Source organism: Camponotus vicinus, unplaced genomic scaffold, assembly GCF_025532165.1.
Source record: "Camponotus vicinus isolate PSW18456_S1 unplaced genomic scaffold, iyCamVici1.0 SCAF_8, whole genome shotgun sequence".
Classification (NCBI taxonomy): domain Eukaryota; kingdom Metazoa; phylum Arthropoda; class Insecta; order Hymenoptera; family Formicidae; genus Camponotus; species Camponotus vicinus.
Genome location: NW_028141980.1, coordinates 7,225,964 through 7,244,056, shown reverse-complemented (window position 1 = coordinate 7,244,056; position 18,093 = coordinate 7,225,964). Strand labels below are relative to the sequence as shown.

The following is an 18,093-nucleotide window of genomic DNA, read 5'->3' as shown; positions in this document are numbered from 1 at the left end:
GTCGTCATTAATTGAGGCGTAAAAGCAGGTAAAATCGCTGCAAGACACGTTGCCTTATCGCCGTTCCTTTCTAGTCATGCGGTTTGCGCTTCTTTTGTTACTGTCGCGTTGGTCGTTGTCGATGCGGCCGCGTTTTTGTCGAGATGTAAAAGTGTGTTGTGTCGTTTTTGACAAATAGTACAATTAGTATAATTGCAAGCTTTACCTCGATGAGAACGTAAGCAATTATAACAAAGCATCGCGTTTCTCACGAATTCAATACGCTTAGGCACAGTCAACTGCTTGAATTTAATGCATTTAAATGACGGATGTTGTTTATTTTTACAAGCTGTGCAATCCTTTGTTACGTCAGTCACGAATGCCTTATTAGATATTCGTCCCCTTTTAAAGGGAGGTATAAATTTGTTCTCGTCTCGTTTGGTTTCTCGGGCACGTTTAGACACGCGAACGGCGGTTTTATACAAAAATTCATACAGATCGTCGATCTTCGGAAACTCGTCTCGATCTAACGTTTCCTCCCATTTTTCGGCTGTGTTTTTTGGTAATTTACTCTCGAGTACGTTTACGAGTACTTCGGACTCTACATTGACTCCCAGCGCGGCCAAAGATGCGACATGCTGTTGTGCGTCGTCAGCAAGTTTAGACAGACCGTCGGTCGTTTCCTTTTCTAAAACGGGCGAATTTAATAGCAACGAAAGATGGCGTGAAATCAAAATCCGTTTTACTTCGTAAGACCGTGTTAACAACTCCCACGCTTTGTGATAATTTGCGCCTTCAATTGACAAAATCTTTAATTTATTAGCCGCCTCGCCTTTCAATGCCGATTTTAGATATTGTAATTTTTCTACATCGGATAGATCCGCTTGTGTATCTATCATAGCGAGAAAGGTGTTTTTAAACGACAACCAATTCTCGTAGCGACCATCGAAATTAGGCAAAGACGCTTCCGGTAATTTTACTCGCCGCTTCATAATCACTGCAGTCCCAGAGCCGCCGGGTTGTATTACGTTGCTCGAGGTACTGGCACTCGCGGTCGATGCGGTAGAATCTATTATATCTTCGACTTTGCTCGCTAGCGAATAAAATCTTTCTTGAACGTTCGCAAATTCGTCCTTATGCTGACTGTTCGGATCTAACAATATGAGCTCGTCATTAAATTCTTCGTACGCGTGATAAAGTTCCGTAATGCGAGTCATGCGTAATTTTAACGCGGTCTTATCATACGGCTCCCGTTCGACAAGATTTGTTAGACTAGTAATTTGCGACTTTAGCGACGTTCGTTTCTGAACGAGAAGTTTAATTCGATCAGCCATGATGTAATTCGGAAAAGGTAAAGGATGGAAAATTGCTCAATCGACAACCTGATATATACGTGGAATGTACTTGCCGTTGACCTGTCTCTCGCTGCGTGATCCCGTCTTCCTGTCTCGCAACGTGTGGCTCACAATCAGTTCTCGGACTGACGTGGCTGGTTGGAAGAGCCGCTGATTTTTATAGTCCCGAATCCGTGTTCGCCTTGATGTGATCACTATAGTTCAGGTCGCTAATCGTTCAACGGTCGTTCGCATTTGCACCGCAAACGACCTCACAGGAGGCACCAGATGTTGTAGGTATGTGAGAATTAATTTCACATATTATTTTCGAATTAGAGTTTATTCACTGTATATACGATTTTACATCCGTCAACACTATTTGTATGACGAGGTCTCGGCCTCTAGTTCGAAAGGTCTCGGCCTTTATTTCGTAATAAAAGATATCTTGTAATATAACGCTTGAAGGCTCGGCTTCTTAACGTTAACGCTACGACGGACGAATTCTTTCTGAGCGCTTACGACGCTGTTCGGATCTAGAAGGTTCCCGTGTAAGGGAGGTTACTATTGCACGGATGTTTTCGATTGGTTTTCGGAATCGCATCGGCGGATTCGTCGGTGCTCGCATACATCAAACGCGGCGTTTTGCTTTGTCAAAGCGGCGAGACAAAAAATGTGAGCGCGATCTTGTCTCGATTATCTCGCTCGGCGAGGCTTTGTAGTGGGCCCACTGTTTTTACGTCGCAACAATATAATTGTCTCGTAAATACTTCCAATGAGCCTTAGCCTCTTCTGGACTGAGGAAACCTTGATAAATAATTGATTTTAAAATTCATTTATATATGCAATAAAATAAGGAAAAAATTTTTCTAGATAAAATATACCTTGTAGTATGTTCGACACTTCTATCCATAATGCTCTTTTGCGTAACATTGTCCTCTCTAAAGCAGGTACACGAAGATCATATAAGCCAGGTTTGCTTCTAACTGCTTCGATTAAGAGTTCGTTTAAATTTTCTTTTTTGTCAACCGTTGCATTGTTTTTAACTGTTAAATAATAATATTATTTGATTTATTTAATAGAGTGAAATGAGTGAGTGAAAAGATATGTATAGTAATCATACCTATTGTCACGACATAGTTTTCGTCAACATTGATGTGATCTATTTCTTCCATATAATCTTTGAAGCACTCGTGCTCAGCAAAGTTTGTGGTAAATTTAAAAATCCATCCACAGTATCCACATTTGTGCTGTATTAAAAAAGAAATATGTAAGTGAAGATACATAAGCCACAACAGGTTGCTCAAACTCGTCCAGCATGCAAATGACAGAGTAATTATTGGACACGCTGGGCCATAAGATATTCATTCAATACTTACAATTAGACATAATTCATTGCTTGAACAATATAACGAAATAATTTTAAGGTTTACTTGGTGAATATTATTTTCAGAATTTCTCAGAACAATTTTTAGGTTTCTTTTTCTGAACATTTTTGAAAGGTGCGTCAATTCGTATAAAAATTCTAAAACCCAGAAAATTTTAAGATTTTCTATATGAATTGACACATCTTTCAGAAATGTTCATAAAAATAAATCTAAAAAATTGTTATGAAAGATTCTGAAAATAATTTTAACCAGAGATAATCCCAGTAAGCAAAATGTTAGTAGGTTGGCAGCAGATTGGCAGCAAATTCGATCAGAATCCCACACTAGAACCGTAGCCATCTGTGTCCACATTAAGCTTTTGTTTTGGCGACAGAGTCTGTAAAACATAACCTGTCAACAAACTGTCGGCAGAAATCGAGCAGGATCTGCGCGATGCAATTTGATGTTAGATTGCCAGCAGAAACCGAGCAGAATCTGCGCATGCAACCTGATGGCAAATTGACAGCAGAAACTGCACAAGATTTGCGCTTACTTTTATTAATATTATATAAATGCAACAAAATTGATTATTACAAGTCCTAAATAAGAATATTATCGGCAAGTTAATTACAATTTTCTTCTAAAGTGACATATATGTCATATGTTATATCGTAATATATGTTAATGTAATAAATGTTATATCGTAGTTATATCTCATATAGCGAAGGACTAATTAAATTAAATTAAATTAATAATAAAGTAAATGATAAAAGTAAATGTAACTTGTAAAACTGGAGATGTAATTTATTTAGAATTAAATTCTTGCTTTTATGGCACGCCGTTTTGCTATTTATTAATAAGATTTTCTTAACCTAAAATAAAAATTCAATAATTGATTTAAACTGAAGTAGATAGTTTTTCGGCATCATTTTTATTATTATGTTATAACATAATATAAATGAATTAAAATTATGTCTTGACAAAATTAATTCAAAATACATAGGTCCATATTCTAAATTCTTTTTTATCGATAAAAGTGCCTCTAAAAGTGATTTTATAACCCTTCTGATTGGTTATAAGCCACTTTTAGAGGCACTTTCATCGATGAAAGAGGATTCAAAATATGGACCATAAAGAAATATATAGCCTATACGTGGAATTATTTTTATGTCAAGACATAATATTAATTCATTTTTATTATGTTGAGATAATATTAATGTATTTTTATTTATATCGTAACAAAATAATAATTGTAGGAATATAAATTATGTAAGCTATCATAATAATTCAGTGAATTAAAATTAAGCTACAACATAATAGAAAATCACGATTTAAAAATTATGTCATGTCCTAATAGAAATTCGGTAAATAAAAATTATGTTATAACAGAATAAAAATTGAAAATTAAAATTACGTGTGACTGTCATTTTAATCCTAGATTTCATATTAAATTTTAAATGGAAAGAAATTTTTATTATGTTAAGACATAATATTTATAGAGAATTTGAATTATGCACATAATTTTAATTCCCGAATTAAAATTCATGAATTAAAATTATATACCTAATTTTTATTCCAGAATTTGTATTATGCACATAATTTTAATTCCCGAATTTTCATTATGTACATAATTTTAATTCCCGAATTTCCATTATGTACATAATTTTAATTCCTGAATTAAAATTCACGAATTAAAATTATGTACATAATGGAAATTCGTGATTGGTGGCAACCCTGCACGTCTACGCGCGGCGTTAAGCCTTGTGTCCACGATGCTAGAAATCGGTCCGAGTCCTCGGATCGAAAAATGTGTAGCCAATTAATATGCAGTTTTTACGGAAAGGCAGCAATTTCATTGGTCCTCAACTTTAAGCATTAATATTTCGCTTCGCGGAGCAGAGCGACACTTTTTTCTGCCAGATTCGGTCATTTCGTGCAAAAACGCGTCGAATGAGTCTAATTTTATCGATATTTGAGGTGAGGTCCCTAAACTGAATAATTACCGTAAAAACAATTATTTTATCTGATTACATGAAAGATTGAAAACCATATTATTGAAAATAGTCATCGAGGAACACGAGAAAATGTCATTAACTGAACATAGAACTTTAAGATTATGTAAAAACGCGGCAAAAGACACATTATACATTGAGATTGCGTTCGTAGGACGGGGACATATGTGTAAAGCCTTGTGTCCACGATGCTAGAAATCGGTCCGAGTTCTCGGACCGAGAAATGTGTAGCCAATGAAATTGCTGCCTTTCCGTAAAAACTGCATATTAATTGGCTACACATTTTTCGATCCGAGGACTCGAACCGATTTCTAGCATCGTGGACACAAGGCTTAACGCCGCGCGTAGACGTGCAGGGTTGCCACCAATCACGAATTTCCATTATGTACATAATTTTAATTCGTGAATTTTAATTCAGGAATTAAAATTATGTACATAATGGAAATTCGGGAATTAAAATTATGTGCATAATTTTAATTCGTGAATTTTAATTCGGTAATTGAAATTATGTACATAATGGAAATTCGGGAATTAAAATTATGTGCATAATTTTAATTCGTGAATTTTAATTCGGTAATTGAAATTATGTACATAATAAAAATTTGGGAATTAAAATTATGTCCATAATTTTTATTCCCGAAAAATATTTATGTTATAACATAAAATAAATTTAGAATTAATTTTTTGTCTAGACATAATTTGAATTCTGCATTTTCAATTATGTCATAGCTAAATAATAATTTGATGAATTATAAATATGTCTAGACATAATAATAATTCCTTTTTCTTCAGTATTATTTTAATGTGATAGAATTTTTATGATGATATTAAATAGCAAAACGGCGTGCCATATGCTTTATGCCTCAAATAGGCAGTACATGAATAATTTACCATTTATCATATTGATTCCAATCAGTTTAATATTCTGAATCTCATCTGCTTGTATCAGATATCAGAAATTAAAATGATAGAAATTAAAATGATAATTACTATATTTTTAGTCTTTTATTCATATTCGCGACTTTATATATATTTCTGACAGAAATTAGATTACGAGAAAGTACAGCTCACGTAGCGGTAAGTGAAGGAACTATCGAATCATGCAAACTCTGTTCCGTTTCTGCCGTCAATCTGCTATCAGAGATTGTGTGCGCAGATCCTGCACGATTTTTGTTATCAATTTGCTATTAAATTGCGCCTCACAGATCCTGTTAAATTTCTGCTATCAATTTGCCGTCAGTTATATCTGCAGGCTTTACTCGATTTCTGCCGATAATTTGACATCAAATTTCATTGCGCAGATCCTGCTTGGTTTCTGCCGACAATCTGTTGTCAAATTGCGTCGCACAGATCCTGTTCAATTTCTGCCATCAATCTGCCGTCAGTTATATCAGCAGGCTCTACTCGATATCTGCCGAGAATTTGATATCAAATTTCATTGCGCAGATCCTGCTCGGTTTCTGCAACCAATCTGATATCAAACTGTGTTGCGCAGATCTTGCTCGATTTCTGCCACCAATCTGCTATGATAATTTTAAACAAATCCTGTTCAGTTTCTGCTATCAAATTATGTCAGCAGGTTTTGTAACATTTCTGCTGACATTCTGTTATCATTATTTGATATAACAAATTTTTTATACAATCTGCAATCTTACTGTCGACAAAAATTTGTAGCAGAAATTGACAAAATCTGTTTAAATAGACTTTGCTGACTGGGACCTTAAAATTATTTCGTTATATTGTGCAAGCGATGAATTACATCTAAATTGAGAGAATGGATAATTTTTATTTTATATAAAATTTGTTAAAATTTGTTCTTACCCGAATTTGGTTCATTTTTTCTGTGCAAATCGCGCAAATACACTGATCTGACTGATGTTGCCTATATGCGACTTTCGGCGGCTTACGCAAAAAATTGAATTTAGCGTATCGGCATTACGTTAAATAACTAGGTGAATTTGCGTATGATAACTAATACGATGTGATTGGTTGATGAGTTTGGCGTAAGTTACGCGTACGCAAGTTACGCTCCATGTGAAAGCAGCCTAATAACATTATTTTGAAGTCATATTTCAGTCATGAACTGACGATTATTTTATCATTAATGTGATTAGTTCCCAAACAGCACTAAGTCGACTGTTAGTTGACCGTCAGTCGGCAGAAAAAGTCTAAGGCCGGGTCTATAATAGCCTGGTTTACACCGACCGTTTGATCACAGTATACTTACATACAGTAGGGACAGTCCTTTGTTCTCGAGTCAGCCGCGCAGATTTGCTTGCGCATCGTAAGCGGCCATTTTTATAGGTCACACCAATCTCGTTCGACATAAGGGTCCCAATATATTTTCATTACTGTAGTGAAACATAACCTATACAATCACTTATGTTAAGATAAACGTCTTAAAAATGACTGCAAGAATCATATACAGAAAGTGTGCCGCACAAAATTGTCTGAATAATAATTGTGACAATATAACATTTCTTTCATTTTCCAAAAGATAAAGAAAGGTAGGTAGTAGTTTTAATTATCTTATTTTAGAAAATAATAATAAAAATAAAGATAAAAAATATTTTGATTTTATTGATGCATGTTTTGTATAATTGTTTTTTGATAATACATATAAATTTTATTTTATTTTATTTTAAAATATAAAAATATGTATATCTAAATATATAAAGAAAATGTAATAAGTAAAGTTGTTTTAAATTTAAATGATTAATGTTTATATTACATATTGCAGAGTTATAATTTGGGCTCAAGCAGCTATGCGGAATGATTTAGTATCAAAAGCTGAAAAATTATATGGTTCTTCTTATCGTTTATATGCAGCTCACTTTGAGAAAAATCATTTTCTAAATGACTTAAAGAACAGACTGATGCCAAATGCAATCCCAACAATATTCCAATCTGCAATACAACTGAACCAAAATGTGCCTCAAGAAAATATAGAAAATGCAGTACAACCGATCCCAACAATATTCCAATCTGCAGTACAACCGAACCAAAATAGTACAAAACTTTTATAATCACATATAATTTATGTACTTAGTATTATTATAAGCATTATACTAAATATTTATTTTTATTTTATGCTTTATTTTATGCATTAATGTTTTAATTTTTAAATCCATTAGATACATTGGTCTGCTTGAGTAATGAAAGAAATAAAATAGATCAAGCAACACAAACATATGTTATAAATCTGGACAATGCAGAATCTCAAACAGAAGAAATTATTCAGCTAGATGAAGTAAATAGAAGAGGTTTTACTACAAGAGGTATACAGACTTCAGCCTATTGGATTCATCATCACGAAATTACGGAAGATCTTAAACGTAAAAATAAAAAATTACAAAATCCTACGTATTATTTAGAAAATAAAATTAAAAATTTGAAAAAAACAATAAAAACGCAAGAGCTTTCGCTTGACGAATGGTGTAAATATTGCGAAACGTTTTTATCTGCAGAATGTGCAACTTTTGTACGGAACCAAGCACTTTTAAATAAAAAGAAAAGGTTCAAGTATTCAAATGAATTAAAAAAGTTGGCCTTAGAATTATATTTTAAAGGTCCAAAATTATACTATCAATTAAGAACCATATTTCACTTACCAACAAAACGTTCCTTAAATAGATATATACAGAATATGAGTTTTGATATTGGATTAAATGAAAACTTATTTAATAATCTTTCAATGTATATAAATAACTTAGAAGAATTAGATAAATACTGTGTATTATGTATTGATGAAATGGCATTAAAAGCACATTTATTTTACGATATAGGCAAAGATAAAGTAGTTGGTTTAATGGATTTAGGCGATCAGCGATTTTTTGAACTCTGTGTTACCGCAACAGTATTTTTACTTCGTGGTATTTATAAAAATTGGAAGTTGCCAATTTGTTATTTATTACCGCGTACAACGTGTATGGCAGGACAATTAAAATCTACACTTATAAGTTGCATAAAAAAATATCTTTCAAAAATTAATAAAAAATTTATATATGACAAGGGTTTTCGATATTATTGATACAGAACTGCAACCTAAAAACATGGCAGACGGCTAAAGATCGGCTGAAAAAGATCAAAGGTGCCGACGCTGTGTGTCCCTACTGTGGCCTGGTTTACGCCGACCGTTTGATACGCGCATGGTGTAAGTAACAAGGTGTGCTACTGCGCAGGCATTTCTACTGACCAATAAGAGAGCGTGACAAGATTCCGCCATCTTGTATAATTTAAATGGATATTAAAACGAAGATTCGGGCAAGAGAAAGGGTTTTAATGAAAAATCTTTCGTGTGTAATTATAATTATGGTGAATATATTTTTAGAAAATAATAAATACAAACACATAAATATAAATAAACAAATATAAGACACATAAACACATATAAGAAACAATAAACATATAATAAACGATAGAGAATACATAACACATAATAAACAATATAGAAGATATAATAAAAATGAAATTACTTTTTATTTGTGAATTTTGTCATTTTTCTTTTATGTTTTATTCTATTATTTTCTGCCGAAATTTTTTTATTAATTATTCGAAGTCTTATGTATGATCTTGTTCTAACTAAACATAATAGAAAAAAACATAATATAAAAAGGATTTTTTTTGTATTGCATTCACAAAACTCACGAAACTGCTGCAAAACTGTGCATAATGACACTGTGTCATGACATTTCATGATATTTCGTTTAAATTCAGCGTCGCGTTGCCATGGTGATTTTGTAAGATGGCGGAAACTTGGTGCTGCGCAGAATGTGACCAAAATTCGTCCGAGAAGATAGCACACCTTGTTACTTACACCATGGATACGCGTATCAAATGTTATGTTCGTACTAAATGTATGGTGTAAACAATGCCGTTTGAGTTGGTACGATACGCATCGAGAAGGCGTATCATATCAAAATAATACGCGTATCAAGCATATGTGTGGCGCTGTAAACACTTATGCATTAGAGACCCTCTAATAAGAGTCGCGAAATGACACGGTAAAGTTAGGTCGACAACGCCATTTTTCAGCAAAAACCGGAACCATGGATAATATAATACAACTGTGAACACCATTACATCATTATTATGTGTCATGTTCGACATGACACATTAACCTAGAAACACATGTGCATCTAAACAGTTGTCTGTACAGGAAGATTATATTATTAACGTACTTCAAAATTTATAAAATGACTGGTTGTTCTGCGCCAGACTGTAACAATTCTTCGAAAAAGGGTTATATAATGAAAATCTTTCCTCGAAATCCCGAACAAAGAGCAAAATGGACTGCAAATGTAGGACGACAAAATTGAAACCCAACCAATGCTTCGTATCTCTGCGAGGTTTTTTTGTGGAATTTAGTATTATTTTATCTTTTAAATAAAATAATAAATTTTTTTCATGTATCAACTTGTATCTATGAACTTGTTTCTTTTATTTGAAACACCATACTTTAGAAATTAAATTTCGCGCCATGGCTACTTCTGGTTTTTGCTGAAAAATGTCGCCACCAATCAAAATTGGATTCTTTATTTCGCGACTCTTATTAGAGGGTCTCTATTATGCATCAAAGAACGAAGGATTAATATAATAGGATAATATAGAGAAGGATAATATAACACTACTGTGTATCACTTGTCGACTCTTCGTACTTTATTACGTACTTTAGCTGGATTCCTTAAAGCGCGCGCATGTATTTATACATCTGATGTAAACGCAGTCGAATTAAACGTTTGGTGCGCATTACTTTTGATTCGCGTATCAAAAGACGTACGGTGTAAACCAGGCCAATAGGTAATTTAAGCCTTAAGCCTTAAGAGATTGACCAATCACAGTCAAGTATGAAGAGAATACTCGGCTGTGATTGGTCAATTTCTTAAGGCTTAGGGCTTAAATTATCTATTGTAGACTATCGGGACTAAAATCGACTTCAAAGTCAGACTGAATGTCAACTTAAAGTCGACTAACAGCCGACAAATGACTCGGCTATAGTCGACTGTCAGTCAGCTAATAAGTCGACTTAGGCCTCCGCTACAATGAGTCGTAGGTCGTAAGTCGTAGGCAAATTGACCAATCATGGTTGATTATTTTTTAAATAATCGACTATGGTTGGTCAATTCGCTCACAACTTACGACTTGCGACTCATTGTAGCAGAGGCCTTAGAAGTCAACTTTATGGCGATTATAAGTCAATTTTCAGTCAATTTAATATCATGTCCATTAACTACTAAATTTTTATTTTAATGTCGTTTCTCAAAAATTTGATCCTTTTAATTCCCATACGGAAAATAATTGGTATTAAATATCCATTAGATATTCTTCATAGGCTTAAAGATACCCACACAGCACATTATACTAAAAGATAACGAAGACATCTTTTCGTTTTGTCGAAAAAGATTACATAAAAAAGACATAATAGTATGTGGTACATGTTTCTTCGCTTGCCGCTACGCGGCGAGCCACTCTTAACTTATCTCGTATTTAATACCCAGACAGCACAGGACATCCTATGGATATTCATTTTATGTCCATTTTACGTCCATGGACATGAAATGTACGTCCATCGTACATCCGATTTGAGACATCCGTTAATGGCCAATATTTGGACGTCCACAAGATGTTCGGTCTTGGATGTCAAAGTTTCGCGCGAGCACGCAAGGATGTGTTAGTTCGTTCGTTTACCGCTACGCGACGTGCGATGCGCCATCTTTCTCGTATTTAAGTTTTAATTATGAGAATTATATAAAGTTTGCGAAGGTAACAAATAAGATTAAAAATATACTGTTCAATTTAATTTCTGATCTAAATGCACGAATTTCAGATATTAAATTGATTTTATAAGTTGGACAAGTAAATGTCCGGCGAATAAACGAAAATAATCCGTTCATTATGTATTTAAAATGTAAAGTGCAATATGCAAGTATAAATTATACATAAAATTTTTATATGAAATTCTTATGTAAAATTTTATATGAAATAGATAAATTATATTATCATTTAGGGAATAAAGTATGTCCACCAATTTCATAAACTGATATACCACGAACGTCCATTGAATGTCCGAAGAACGTAAAACGAATCATCTGTAGATATCCTTAATATCCTTAACGGTCGTCTTATGGATGTCCTTCGGATATTTATGTGCTGTCTGGATATATATTTATCACGAAATGTATGTAAAGAATTAGTAATTAATATAAGACCTGAAGCATATTTTTGCCTTTTACGAGCAGTAATGCCAGAAAGAGGATACTGCTCGCACGCATCAATCAGAGAGAGCCACATATATGTGCCACGCAGAATGATTGTATGCGTGCGAGCTGCATCCTTTTCCTGACATTACTGCTTATCAATTTAATTTCTGACAAATTGAATTTAAAATAACTTATTTAATAATCTGGATTCCTTGTTGGGATTCAGAATATTAAACAGATTATTAGAAATTAGGCGGATAAATGGGAGAAATAGCCCATTGCGTGTATTGAAGTTCTTACTACCAAGTGTCGATAATCTATATAGAATGAATCAAATCATCTTTTAGTCATCATATGGACAAGACTAAAAAGTCACTGAATTCGGGTTATGAGATGACTTTTAGCCATCTTTCCGTCGACTTAACGATGTCAGTAAAAGATGTCTGTGACAAAAAGTGTCCAGTTTTAGCAGTACTTTTAGACGACTTGGTGCTGTGTGGGTATCCACGAATATATGAAAAATAGCTATTATAGATGCTGTAGATATCCAAATGTGCGCAATTCGAGGTTTCATAAATATCTACAAAATATGTAAACCAATACCCAAACAGCACTAAGTCGATTGTTAGTTGACTGTCAGTCGGCAGAAAAAGTCTAAAGTCGACTTCAATGTCAGACTGAATGTCAACTTAAAGTCGACTAACAGCCGACAAATGACTCGACTATAGTCGACTGTCAGTCAGCTAATAATCCACACGGAAAAATTTATCTAATACCCAGTCAGCAAAGTCTGTTCAAACAGATTTTGTCCATTTTTGCTACAAATTTTTGTCGACAGTAAGATTGCAGATTGTATAAAAAATTCGTTATATCAAATGATGATAACAGAATGTTAGCAGAAATGTTACAAGAAATTGACATTTGGATATCTATAGTACAGGCCTGGCCCACGAACTATAACTCGTGCTTCCCCGCTTCCCCTTCCACTGGCGCGGGTCGCGTACGTGTACTGTACATGCTGACAATGAGTGTAGAGCTGACGAATATGTGGAATAAGGAAGAGCGCGCGAGAATCGACAGCCTTATAGAGGGGACCCATATAGCACAGAAGTTTGCATCAACATTGCTGCAATGTTACAACATTGCACATTGCAGTCTCAGGTAACAAGCACACGTCATTTTGACGTTTCAAATTGGTCATTCACTGTCTATTCTTGACGTCACGAATTGACGTTTTTATAACGTAAAAGTGACGGTCTAATGTCACAGATTCTTGACGTCATGATGTACCACATTTTGACGTCATAAAATGTACCTATTTTGACGTCCTTTTCTTAGCATAATAATATATTTAATAGTGTTGTCGAATAAAGCACTCTTTAAAAGTGAATCAGTGTATTATCACTGAAAAACAGAAAAAAAAATAGTCACTGATTACAGCAGTTATAAGTACAGCACTGTAAATCAGTGATATTTTATTGAAAGAATCAGTTAATAATTTTGACTATTTCAATCAGTAATATCTCAGTAATATTTCTTTCGTTATTGCCAGTAATATTAAACTACAATTCATCTCTCTATCTATTTCATAAATATAATATAAATATAATAAATATAAAAATAAATAAATATATATAAATATAAATAAATATATATAAAATTAAAAATTTTATTTATATTTACTAAATATTTATTATATTAAAAATTTTATTTTATTTATATTACATGTATATTGAACTTGTTATTTTAAATAGATAACGAACGAATAATTTTCATTAAGTAGCTAGACATTTATTTGTCCGACTTATAAGATCGATTTAATATCTGAATCCTTTCTATCGAGATTGTATCAGAAATTAAATCGAAGTAATATTTCTAATTTTATCTGTCACTCTTTGCAAACTTTATATAATTCTTATGACTAAAACTAAATACGAGAGAGATAGCGATCATAGCGGTAAACGAACGAACTAGCAATTACTGGTTTTACAGTGAAATTTACTGGTTTTACAGTGAATTTTACTTCAACAATTGTTAAAGTCTGATCGCGAAAGTCATGTTATATAAAAAATTTTAAAAGATTTTTTTATGGGATCGATGTACTAACTAATGACATTAATAATAAAAAAATCGTCACTTCATGACTGAAAAATGACGTCAAAATAATGTTATATCAAGACGTCAATATAAAGTCATGTAACAAATCAGTCATTTTGACGACATATGACCAAAAATGACCAGTTTGGAACGTCAAAATGACGTGTGCTTGCTACCTGGGGTGTAATGCTGCAGAAATATTGCAGATATTATTTTGTAATATTACTTTGGCAATATTGCAGCAACATTTTAACATAACGAAAATGTATAACATGTGTTTCTTTACTTGCCGCTACGTGGCGACACCAAACTTAACTAACTCGTATTCGAATTTTCGTCTAAAGTGGATATAAGATCTACAAAGGACTAATGCAGTAATTATATTTCTTGTCTTGAGTCGGTTTAATTTCTAATATATTGACTTGATTTATTTAATATTCTGAATTCTAATAAGGGATATAGATTATTAAACAAATAATTTATTTAATAATCTGGATCCCTCGTTAGGATTCAGAATATTAAACAGATTTTTCTTCACTGAATGGATAAATGAGAAATAGTTCATTTATTGCACGTATTAAAATATTCTGGTGTTGTGGGTATGTAAAATAATTGTATGTATATTATTGAGATAAATATTTAATAAAAAACATTTATAGATAAAAAATTAATTATTAATAAATTTATTAATAAAAAACACTAATAGATATTTTTTTAAAAGAATGCAATTTTTTTAAAGGGAAATGTTTTTTTTCTATCTTTCTTAAACATTTTTTAAATATTTTCAAAGTTTATTTATTAAATTTAAAATGGTCTGCATTTGTAGCAAAACGCGTTTTAATATTACAAATACATTGCACCGTAACATTACTGCAATCTTACATTGCAATATTCCTAAAAGCGGACATTTTAACGTTGCTGCAATCCCACAGCAATGGTGCAGCAACATTTTGCAGTAAATTTGCAATGTTGCAATATTGCGGTGAAAGATTACTGCAATGTGTATGCAATCTTTGTGTGCTGTATGAGGATAGGTGGATCGAGGGGCCTGAAAGGAAAGACAGGAAGAGGCAGCCGCGAGAAGAGGGGGTATGTTCTCCTCTCGTGCTCCGTGGGCGTCCACGAGGCCAGGCCTGCTATAGCATCTCTAATGACTGTCTTTCGTATATTTATGGATATCCTTAGTGCCCATGAAGGATATTTAGTGGATATCTAATACCAATTATTTTCCGTATGGGAAGTCGACTTAGAAGTCAACTTTATGGCGATTATAAGTCAATTTTCAATCAATTTAATATCATGTCCATTAACTACTAAATTTTTATTTTAATGTCATTTCTCAAAAACTTGATCGATTTAATTCCCATACGGAAAATAATTAGTATTAGATATCCATTAGATATTCTTCATAGGCTTAAAGATTTCCACGAATATAAATAAATAAAATAGCTAGCTGTTGTAGATGCTGTAGATATCCAAATGTCCGCAATTCGAGGTTTCATAAATATCTACAAAATATGTAAACCAATATCCTGGAAATATCTGTACAACATTCAGTGGATATTTATCATATAAAGATACATTTTTTATTACGTATATATTGATATTTATTTTTGGATGGATATTCATTTAATGTTCTATATATAGATACATATATGATGGAATTAAAAAATAATTAACCGTCTGCAGTTAATTATATGGAGCTCTGAAGCTCCTTGCAAAAGAAGCTAACCTTTGCTAGAGGAGATGCGGCTATAATAATCTGCAACCGATTCTCTTTGACCGATAAGCCGTGATTCGTGGGACCTGTGCCGCGGCCTTATATTACTATCTTAGATGAATTCCACTTTCGGGTTAGGCGGTTTCCTTTTCGTCACCTAGTGGCGAGGCGTGAAGCTTGTGGAAGTATATGAATATTTCTATTGTTACATATAATACAATTAAGAGCCATCACACACGAAATTGCATAGCTGCATATGCATAACATAAGATCATATGGACCAATGAGCATCGAGTATTATGTAAGTCAATATGGCGACTTAATACTCGATGCTCATTGGTCCATATGGTCTTATGCTATGCATATGCAGCTATGCAATTTCGTGTGTGAGGGCCCTAAAGGTCGGCTAAAGGCACGATGGAGACCTCTCGCGGAGAGTCGGAAACTATCAATTCGCAAAAGCGTTATTTTAGCCAATATATAGTAAATATAGAGAGAATTATATTAAAATTATGATATTTGTAATTAGTAGGGCACCAAGCAGGTCGCTATAGAGCGATTTTTTGGATAAAAAGTTAAAATAAAATTGCTAATAAATGGCAGATGCGCGCCTAGTAGCGGGTCAGGTGCAGCTAGGTACGAGAGTTCGCGTATTTTATTATAAATTTTTAAGAGCCAAAACGCAAAATCTGGCTTTGTAGCGCCCAACTTCATTCTATAAGGAATATATTAAAAAAAAAATTCATGGAAAAATATAACTTTTTCAAGGAGAAATAACGCTTTAGCGGATATTACTAGATTTATATCTAACCATAGAGCTTATACTGATGGAGAGGCCATGGCGCGCGCAAGAATCGACAAAGAGAGATATTTTTCTGTCTCAACTGTAGCCATAGGTCCGTAACTATATGGTCTGGTACCTTGCTCCTTTTTATTTCTTTGTAAAAATTTCCTTGATGCAACATCTACTTAAATTTTTTGTATAATTAAAGAAAAATATATAATAATAATAATAATAATAAAATCAACAAATGAAAATAAGATATACACTGCTGTGCACGAAAATTGCAACACCATGAAAGGTATTGCCATTCAGAGTGTTGCAATTTTCGTGCACAGCAGTGTATAAAAATGGAAAATCAGAAATAATTAATATGGCTGCGGTCAAAGTGACGCTGAGGATGCTTTGAAGCGTTTGATTGACCAATCAGGTTAAAGAAATCTTTACTCCTTTTACCCTGATTGGTCAATCAAACGCTTCAAAGCATCTTCAGCGCAAGGCTGCCAGATCGCATACGCTGCGTCCAGCGGCGGCACGATTTGTATCCCCACCACTTTCGGACACAAAGGCATAAGTTCTCAATGAGAGCCTTATGCCTTTGTGTCCGAAAGTGGTGGGGATACAAATCGTGCCGCCGCTGGACGCAGCGTATGCGATCTGGCATCCTTGCTTCAGCGTCCCCTTGACCGCAGCCTATTATTGATATGATACGCGCCGCAGAACATACATATATGGCAGATCTATTTTATTGAATGTAATACATGTACTTCAATTTTTAATAAATAAAAAAATATAAATACATATAAATAATAAAAACGATTAAATAAAATGAGTAATATATATTATACTTACTAAAACAAAAAATTGTCTACAATATTATAAATAACAAAATAAATATTTAAGAAATATTAAACAAAAACTGCTAGGAAAATTGAATTAAATAAATAATACATTTTATGAAGTTTCCAAATAATTTATTGAATATTTATTCATTATGAAATAATATTAATTTTGTCATTTTTTTTCTTATTTGTTTTTTAGTTTTATTTATTGTACTTTTCCCAATATAATAAAATCTTATATCTATGTTTACCTTTAAATAAATGTAAAAATTCATGAGGATATAACATGTATGTACATATTCATGGTAAAATGTGTATAAAAGTTCATGATATAAAAAATATACATATATAATTGATATATTTATAATTGATATATTTCATCATGAATTTATATAAGAATATATATAAATTCATGATGAAATATATCAATCTTAATGTACCGTTAATCCATGAGCTGCATTTTCAGAAATGAGATTGTTTTGTTTCAAATGCGAGATCAGATCCTATAATGTTGAAACTTTTTTAAGCAATCTTCTATTCTTGTCTTGCAATATCTTTATTTTCTTTGCTTGCTCATTGGTTTTTTCTTGTATCAATTGTAAATTCCGTAAAGCTCTTCGAGGTGTAAAAAAATGTTCTGGTGTGAGATCGCCTATTCTCGCAGGACGCCATATTTTATTAGGAATGTTGGGAATCTGTGTATCTTCTAATTGTCTATAAAATAATTTATAAATATAACACATACTTCTTTGCGCAAACATATCT

General features: G+C 33.0%; 2 protein-coding genes across 2 annotated transcripts; one reads left to right on the top strand and one right to left on the bottom strand.

Annotated features, from left to right (window-relative positions):
- Positions 1-1,981: 1,981 nt before the first annotated feature.
- LOC145975839 (uncharacterized) lies at positions 1,982-6,525 on the bottom strand. The gene is made up of 4 exons (XM_083106581.1): positions 6,511-6,525; positions 2,434-2,560; positions 2,195-2,356; positions 1,982-2,117 (listed from the first exon to the last, which is right to left on the bottom strand). Exons 1-4 carry the CDS (start codon positions 6,523-6,525, stop codon positions 2,047-2,049), a joined length of 375 nt encoding a protein of 124 aa, XP_082962707.1. The 3' UTR covers positions 1,982-2,046.
- LOC145975838 (uncharacterized) lies at positions 5,435-8,756 on the top strand. Its single transcript, XM_083106580.1, has 4 exons — positions 5,435-7,196; positions 7,430-7,698; positions 7,824-8,648; positions 8,725-8,756. The coding sequence occupies exons 2-4, from the start codon at positions 7,455-7,457 to the stop codon at positions 8,754-8,756; spliced, it is 1,101 nt and encodes a 366-aa protein (XP_082962706.1). The 5' UTR covers positions 5,435-7,196; positions 7,430-7,454.
- The last annotated feature ends 9,337 nt before the right edge of the window (positions 8,757-18,093 follow it).